This window comes from Belonocnema kinseyi, chromosome 8 (genome assembly GCF_010883055.1).
Source record: "Belonocnema kinseyi isolate 2016_QV_RU_SX_M_011 chromosome 8, B_treatae_v1, whole genome shotgun sequence".
Lineage (NCBI taxonomy): Eukaryota > Metazoa > Arthropoda > Insecta > Hymenoptera > Cynipidae > Belonocnema > Belonocnema kinseyi.
Genome location: NC_046664.1, coordinates 68,352,684 through 68,361,869, shown reverse-complemented (window position 1 = coordinate 68,361,869; position 9,186 = coordinate 68,352,684). Strand labels below are relative to the sequence as shown.

The window sequence follows — 9,186 nt, the reverse complement described above, 5'->3', positions numbered from 1 at the left end:
GAGAATTGATTTTGCGCGCGCGGCTTTAAAATTCTGTGAGTTGGATCGAGCAACTAGCGTTACTACAATTGATCTAGAGGACGAGACTATGCAGCATAATTTACTGTTCTTAAATGTATCCAGAAATCCTTACTTTTTTTAAAACATTTTTTCAGTCTGCAAAGCACCAAATTTTGTATACATAAACGTCTTCAAGCTCATTTACATAGAACACTTTTAGCTTTCATATTACTATTTTTTTATTGCGCTAACATTTTTATTGGCTGAGTTATTAAGCTTCAAAGGCAGACGCCTGCCATTTTCTCGCTGATAATATAATTTTCAACTGATTCTTTTGAATTCTTTTAAATTGAAAAGAACATTATTCACATTATTATTGCGCATTAGTCACTTTTATTCACTTTTTGGATTTGAAATTAATCACTTTTTGTCACTTCTTCTGTTTAAATTGCTCTTTTTTCACTTTTTTCAAGTCAATTAGACTGTTGCAGCCCTTGAAAATATAAAAATATAAATTTATGAATTTAAATTTAATATTGGTTTGTTCCACTTATAAAATATCAAGGTGGCCACATGTCAGGGAAGTGAGGGAAATGTCAGGGTAAAAAAGTTTGTCAGGGAAATGAATTAGCTGTTTGTCAGGGAAAAGTTTGTGAAATGTCAGGGAAATTGCAAAATTCAATCTTGTGGTCACCCTGAATATGCGATATTAAATTTAGTCCGGCAAAATACTGGGAATTTTAAAAATTAAGCTCTGCGGCCACCATGGACAACAATATTGGTAATTTACGGAAATATTTACCCTCCCAATACTTGTTCACGCATATATTATATTAATACGATCTAGTTAATTTAAAATTGTTAAAAGATTGAAATTTCGAAGTCCAAATTTCCTCTTATATTTATTCAAACGAATTATATCACCGATTTATTGTGCAAAGCTCGCAATATGTAGAGCTTTTTGATTTAAAAAAATTGAGGGTTGCTACAAAGACTGGGGATGCAGCAGAAATGAAAAAATGTGACAAATCTGAAAATGAAAATACCATGCAATCAATTGCCAGGGTGGTGACTTGACCGGAAAACCGGGAATTTTATTTACCAAGAAAAAACTGGTAAATGACCTGGAATTTAATGTTAAAAACCGGAAATTTCCTGACTTAAGTTTGATAATCGAATTGGTGATATTTCAAACGTACAGACACAATAATTTTCTCAATTTTTTCAAAAAATGGGTACTAACTTGGAACAGGAAATTATAGAAAATAATTATCGTTTTTATTTTAGGTCAGGGAGTTTCCATAAAGAAATATAATTTTACTTGAAACAATTAATTTTTTACATGGAGTGGGAATTTCTTAATTGAAAATACAACTACTTGGTTAAAAGTTAAACTCTATAATTTAAACTTAATTTTTCTGTGGAAAATCATTTTTTTTAATAAAAAATTGAACTTCCAGCAGAAAATTGAACTACAGTGAAACTTCTATCATTCGAACCGCCGATAATTCGAAGTTTTTTGTTGGTCCCTGCCAAAACTCCTATCCTTTCAATGTTAAAAATATTATATAATGTCTTTTCACACATGTCTTTTCAGTATTTAATTTTTATTATTTTATTATGTATTATTGTTTATAATTATGATCATAAACTTAAATTATTATTATTAATTTTTTATTTATTAAGATATAGCCTGAAAACTGAATTATTCTTCAATTTGAATTTCCGATAATTCGAATTTTTTCCGCACCCCGTGCTACTTCGAATTATGGAAGGTTCACTGTATTTTGCTGAAAACCCGTTTATATTTTCTTGGTTAAGAAATAGTTTTAGATTTGAAATAAGTCGTGTTTTTTTTGTAGAAAATTAATCTTTATGGTTGAAAATTTATCTTTTTGATATGGAGTTCAACTATTCCAGTTGAAGATTCATAATTTCAGTTGAAAGTTCTTCAGTTCGGTCGAAAATTAACTCCTTCAATTGAAAATTTAACTGTTCTTTTTTTAGTTGAAAATTGATCTTTTCTGGTTTTAAAATACAACAATTTGGATGAAAATTGGTCTTTTTTAATTGAAAATTCAACTATTTCGTTGGAAATTCACGTATTTTGTTAAAAAATTATTATTTTTCTTTAGAAAATTGTCTTTTTATTTGCAAGTTAACCTTCTTGTTAAAAAATTCTTCTTTTCGGTTAAAAATTTAACTATTCCAGTTAAATATTAATCATTTTAGTTGAAAATTCATCTTTTAGTTTGTAAATAAAATTACTTGGTTGAAACTTCACTCTTTTGTTAAAAATTAATTTGATTGATTAAAGCTTCCTCATTTTAATTAAAAATGAATTTGGTTGGTTGAAATATGAGATATTTGATTGAAAACTTGTTTTTTCTTTGGATGGCAGTGATTATTTTGACAAAAAATTGAACTATTTGGTCGAAAATTTGTTTCTTTGGACGTTGAAATTTTTTTTAACTAAAAATGTAAATATTATTTGAATTGAATATTTTGTAGTTCAATATTCGTCTCCTTGTTTGAACATTCATTTTTTGACTAAAAATTTAATTATTTAATTTTTTGTTGCAAAATGATATTTTTTATTTGAAAATTCGTTGTTTTTTTTTTTTGTAGAAGTTAATCTTGTTGATTGAAAATTCAATTATTTGAGTACAAAATTTATCATTTTAGTTGAAAATTTATTTTTTTGGTTTGAAATTCAATAATTCCAGTTAAATATTTACAATTTTAGTTGGAAATTCATCACTTTGTTTGAAAATGTAACCATTTTTCTTAAGTTATTTTTTTGTTGAAAGTTATTTTTTGTTGTTGTGGAAAGTAATTTTTTCAACTGAAAATTTAACTTATTCCAATTGAATATTCTATAGGTTTATTTGCAATTTTATTTGTTCGTTTGAACATTATTTCTTTTTACTTAAAATTTAATTTTTTGAGTTTTGGTTGACAATTTATCTTTTTTATTACAAATTAATTTTGATGATTGAAGATTCATCAATTTTGTTGAAAATGCAGCAGTGAGGTGGAAAATTGCCCCATTTTCTTGAAAATCTGTGTTTTTTTTTAAATTAATTTTTTCAACTAAAAGTTAAAAGTTAAGTATTCATCATTTTATTATATGGAATTCCTGAAAATAAAACCAAGAATCCAACAACCAACATTCGATAACCACTTCGGACAACCATTTTAGTTGAAAATTCATCTTTTTCGTTTAAAATTCAACTATTCCAGTTGAAAATTCATAATTTTTATTTTAGAAATTTGCAATTTGTTGTTCTGTTGTGTTAAATGATATTTAGAGTGAACGTCATAAATAAAAATAAATGTTTGCATTTTGCGATAAATATAAATATGTGATATTTATTTGACCGGGAAAATTGCCAAACTTGACAAAGAAAACCGGCAAATGACCAAGAATTTGAAATCGTCCGCCGAATCGCCACCCGGATTGAGGAATTCTGTGGAGCTGAATGTAATTTGGCAAAACCAGATCACAGAATTACAGTTTTTAAGAATATTTTGGCTTTATTTTTCAGATAACCCAGACTTTGAACTGGTTGGTGCGGATGACCTCCGACGTGGAAACAAATATTGTTGCTGTAGAAAGGATAAAGGAGTATGGTGAAACGCCACAAGAAGCTCCATGGGAAATTCCAAATCGCGAGCCACCAAAAGAGTGGCCGATTGAGGGTAGCGTTGAGTTCCGTCAGTTCAAAGTTCGTTACAGGAAAGGCCTCGACCTGGTCCTCAACGGAATAAGCTTCAAAGTCAATGGAGGAGAAAAAGTCGGCATCGTTGGAAGAACGGGTGCTGGAAAGTCCTCGCTGACTCTTGCCTTGTTTCGAATAATCGAGGCTGCCGAGGGGCAAATCTTGATCGACAATGTCGATGTTTCCAGTTTGGGACTCCACACCTTGAGATCCAGACTCACGATTATTCCTCAAGATCCGGTGCTCTTCTCTGGGAGTCTGAGGATGAATTTGGATCCGTTTGGGATCCATTCTGATGATCAAATTTGGAGGGCGCTTGAGCACGCGCATCTAAAGCTTTTCGTTAAAGGTATATCCTCTTTTTTATTTAAATGCAACTATTTTGTTAGGGACCGTACGTAAATTACATAACTTCTTAAGGGGGGTGGAGGGCATTTTGTTACGATTTGTTCCGGTAGGGGTCCTTTACTCATGTATCTAATTTTTGCAAATTCGCAAAAACGTTCTTCTAAAGATTATCTGTTTAGTTATACACTTTATTATTTGATTGAAAATTTCACAATTTTCTTAAAAAGACATTCTTTTTTATTAAAAATGCAACTGTTCTGTTAAGAAATCGTATTTTTTGGTTCGAAATTCAAATATTCTGGTAAAGAATTTACTTTTTGATTTAAATTCATATTTTAGTGTGTTGAAAATTCCACTGAAATACTTTTTGGATGAAACTTCAACTATTTTTCGAAAATTTGTCGTTTTCATTAAAAAATTCATCTATTTTAGTAGATATGCAACTGTTTGGTCGCAAATTCAACTGTTTCCTGGAAAATTTACTTTTTGGTTAAAATTCGTATTTTTTTTTTTTTTTTTTTTTTGAAAAATAGAATTTTCTTTTTTCTTGGACAAAATTGGAACTGTTTGGTTGAAAATGTTTAAATCTTGTTAAAAGGTCATACTTTATGGTTAGAAATTCGACTATTTAGCATACAATTAACTTATTGCTTACAATTCATATTTTGGTATTGGAAAGTGAACTAGAATTTTCTTTGGATGAAAACTCAATTCTTTTTTGAAAATTTGTCTTTTTGATTTTAAAATTCACCTGATTTAGCAGAAATGACATATTTCTTGGATAAAAATGCAACTGTTTAGTTGAGAATTCAACTATTTTGTCAAAAATTCATCCTTTTTGGTTGAAAAATTCGTCTTTTTGGATTGAAAATTCAATTTTTTCGTAGAAACTTAGTTTTAGCTAATAAGTTTATATTCTGATGTTGAACAGTCAACTAGCATTTTTTCTCGATGAAAGTTCCACTTTTTTTAATTTGTCGTTTTTTATTAAATATTCATCTGTTTTAGTACAAATTTCATTTTTCTTGGATAGAAATGCAACTATTTGTTAGAGAATTCAACTATTTTGTTAGAAATTCATTCTTTTTGTTTGAAAAAATTCATCTTTTTAGATTAAAAATTCCATTTTTTTCGTAAAAACACATTTTTAGCTAAAAAATGCATTTTATGATTTTGAAAAGGCATCTGGAATCTTTTTCCGATACAAATTCATCTATTTAAAAAAAATTCAATCAAAATTCATCTGTTTTAAGAGAAATATAATCTTTTTTGTACAAAAATGGAACTATTAGGCAAAGAATTCAACAATTTTGTTAAAGTCTTCTTTTTTGTTTGTTAAAATGCTTCTTTTTGGATTGAAAATTCAATTTTTTCGTAGAAACTTATTTCTTGTTAAAAAATTCATATTTTTATCGTAAAAAGTAAATGAAAATATTTTTTAACAGAAAATTCAACTATTTTTTTTAAATTTTATCTTTTTGATTTTAAAAATTCATCTGTTTTAGTAAAAATTTCATTTATTTAAATGAAAATGCAACTTTTTGGTTAAAAATTCTTCTTCTTTGCTTGGGTATTCAACTATTTCGTTTGAAAAATTTATATGAATCGCTTTGTTCAGAAATAATTTTGTTTTGTTGAAAATTTATATTTGTTAATTGAATATTCAACTAATTGGGTAATAGTTAAACTTCATTGTTAAAATGTTATTTTTTTTAAGGCTTGTCTTTGGTTGAATATTTAGGTGCTTAATGGAAAAGCCTCCTTTTTAGTCTAAAATTAATTTTTTAACTGAAAATGTAACTTCCATATTTTGAAGATTGATATTTTTTATTGAAATATCTCCTTTGTTGGAAAAGAAATAATTTTCTTGGTTCGAAATTTAATTTTATTGCGTAAAAATGCATCAGTTTCGTGGAAAATTAATTTTTTGCTGAAAAGTCACATTTTTTTCTTTGAAAATTCCATTTTGTTATGAAAAGTCGTCTTATATTTTTAAATTCTTTGTTTTTTGTTTGTATAAATTTAGTATTTTTTATTGAAATATAAACGATGACACTTTTTTCGGGGAATTTATTTTTTTCAGGTTGCAAATTCAACTATTATGTTGAAAATTTCATTATTTTTTAGAAAATTCAAGTATTTCTTAAATACCCATCTTCTATAGTAGACAAGACATTTTTTTTTGTTTAAAATAAATTAATAAATTTAACATTCTTATCTGAAATACTGTTTAATTCCGTTTTAAAAAGATTCTATGTTGAAAATATTACAAGATTAAAATTCTGATATTTGAATATTAATGATTCAGGGAAATGAAAAATTATTCCAGGAAAAATCAGGGAATTTTGAAAATAAATTTTTTCGGACACTGCTGTTACTAATTTTACATTCACATCAGAGAAGGTTTTAGATTTGTGTAAAAGTCGACCCCCCCCCCCTCCAGTTTTTGTCAAATGTCCACGTAGTGAGACCCCCTAAATCCGAAAAACAGCTTTTCACGAATGTGTGTGTCTGTCTGTATGTATATCTGTCTGTCTGTGAACACGATACTTTTGAAAAAAATAATCTATTAGATTGCCCTTTAGTACACTTGTTAAGTGTCCTAAACTAAAGGTCAAGTTCGTTAGCCAACAATTTTGGATAAAAATGCAAAAAGTGGGCACATTTTGAATATTTTTAAGACCACTTTTTCAAAATTCAAAAATTCTCTGTACGGTTATCCATAGTATTTAAAAATTCGAACAATTTATTTCAATAACTTTTTTCAAAAAATCAAAAATTACCAGATGACCACTTTTTGATAGGATGCGTAGTTTTGGCTTTAATTATGAAAAACGTCGTTAACAGTCAAAAAAATGTGCCCGCTGCGTGGGAACTTTCTTACCACAACTTTTTTCTTTTAATTTCCTTTTCGTCTCGTGTGTGGGATTTCAAAAAATTTAACTTTTCATGTTTTTATGCTATTTTTTTATGATTTAAACTAAAAACAGAACTATACAAAAATTATTCATGACAAATAAATCATTTTTACATTCTTACCAGAGTTGTCAAAAGGTCCATGTTTTGAGACCCCCTGAATCCGAAAAACAGGTTTTTTACGAATGTTTCTATCTGTATGTCTGTCTTTATGTCTGTGTGTCTGTCTGTGAGAACGATAACTTTTTTAACTTTTAACACTCTTTTATTGTCCTAAACTAAAGGTCAAGTTCGTTAGCCAGCCTTTTTAGATAAAAATTCAAAAAGTGAGCGCCCTTTGAATATTTTTGAGACCATTTTTTAAAAATTCAAGAATTCTCTGTACGGTCATTCATAGTATTTAAATGTCGAACAATTTATCTAATCACTTTTTTCATAAAATAAAAAATTATTAGAGTTATAGCATTTACAAAATTCCAAAAAACACACGAAAATGAACCTTTTAAGCCAATTAACGGACGATGTGAAAAAATGACAAGAAAAGAAAAGTTTGATTTCTAAATTCCCTAGAAGATTATCATGACCACTTTTTGAATGCGCATTTTTTAAAAACGGGACAATGAAACTTCATCTATTTTAATACCAATGCAAGTAATGAATTAGAATAATATAGGGGAGAGTCCCCCAAGGTGGACACTAATCTTTTAAACAATCGTAGAATCCTAACAACATTACATATCTTGTACAATTATACATTTCCTGAAACCTTAACTCATAAACTGTTCATGAAACACAATTTTGATATCATCAATATAACCAAAATTTTAATTGATTTTAAAAATAGTAAAAAATTTCGACTTTAAAAAAAGGTCTCCAAAGGTGGACACTTTTGAGAAATACACTCCAAAGTTGGAAAAATAATCCAAAAATTCATGTTTTGATCATTTTATTCAATCTTTGATGTTTTTTATTTGAATTTTCCGTTGCCTTTTTCATAGCTTTTCTAGCTTGCAACTTCGGATCATGTTCTTTGCGCTTGCGTTTTTTATCTTTCAAAGCTGCAATATTTTCTGGTGACGTAAGGATGCAACTTTTCATTAACGATTTTTCTAGTACCTATTACCAGCTGTGTCTGTATTTCTCTTATAACATTCATAAATATAAATAGATATCGTTTGTGCACAAATTTTTTTTAAAAAAGCAAGTGTCCACCTTAGGATAAAAAGTGTCCACCTTGGGATCAGAACGCAGTTTCTTTGGCAAAAATGAAAAAAATGATCTACTCGCAATATCATGCAAATCTGTTTAGAATATGTTTGTTTGGTACGCGAGCAGAGTCAAAAGGGTATTTACCTTTTCAGAAACACTGTGTCCACCTTGGGGGGATGGCCACTTTGGGGGACTCTCCCCTACATTTATGCGAATGATATAAAATTTCAGGGATAAACTCGAGTGCGAAGCACGAGATGCGTGATGAGAATGTGTTCGTTAAAGCCGAAGGAGCTTTAACAAACGAGAATTCACAATCACCAAATTACTGTTGTCGATATTTTCACCTTTAGTTTTAAAGAGTCTATGCAGAAACATTTTCAAGCTTTAAAAGATTTCAAAGTATTTTATCAGAACTACGCGATTTTATAAAATATCAGAGTGTCTACCATACCCGGAAAGCCTTGAATTTTCAGGGAATTTTTCAATACCTGGAAAACCCTGAAAATTACAGGAAATTTGTTTTAAAGTTACGGAATTTTTCCGAGAGCGTGGTTAATTTTTTTTAAATTGCAATATAAAATTGAATAACAATTATTCTTAATTTGTAAAAGTAGCTTCTTCTTACTGTATTGAATTATTTTGTTTAAAATTGTTTTTTTTGCTTGAATTTAATTTTTTTAAACTGAAAATTGAAGTATTCTATTTTTTGTTCGATATTGATCGCTTTTAGTTGAATATTTGTTCTTTTTGGTTTCAAATGTGTTCGATTAAAAATTAAAATGTTTCTTTTAGTTGAAATATCAACTACTACATTCTTCGTTTAGAATTAATTTTCTTTTGAATGAAAACTTAATCATTTGGTTTTAAAGTTGAACTCTTGTTCAAAATTAATTTTTTTGCTTGAAGATTCATCATTGTATTTGAAAATTCATATTTTGGTTTAAAATTCAACTATTGCAGGTAAAAATTCATCGTTTCAGTTGAAAAT

The 9,186-nt window shown here is 28.3% G+C and overlaps 1 protein-coding gene across 5 annotated transcripts in view; it reads left to right on the top strand.

Annotated features, from left to right (window-relative positions):
• Nucleotides 1-9,186, top strand: part of LOC117177695 (multidrug resistance-associated protein 1) — a 94,101-nt gene that overhangs the window by 76,948 nt on the left and 7,967 nt on the right. For all 5 annotated transcript variants that reach the window (XM_033368553.1, XM_033368554.1, XM_033368551.1 and 2 more), the window contains one exon: nt 3,549-4,071. In XM_033368553.1, the coding sequence (XP_033224444.1) occupies nt 3,549-4,071 (523 nt within the window). The remainder of the gene's footprint in view (nt 1-3,548; nt 4,072-9,186) is intronic.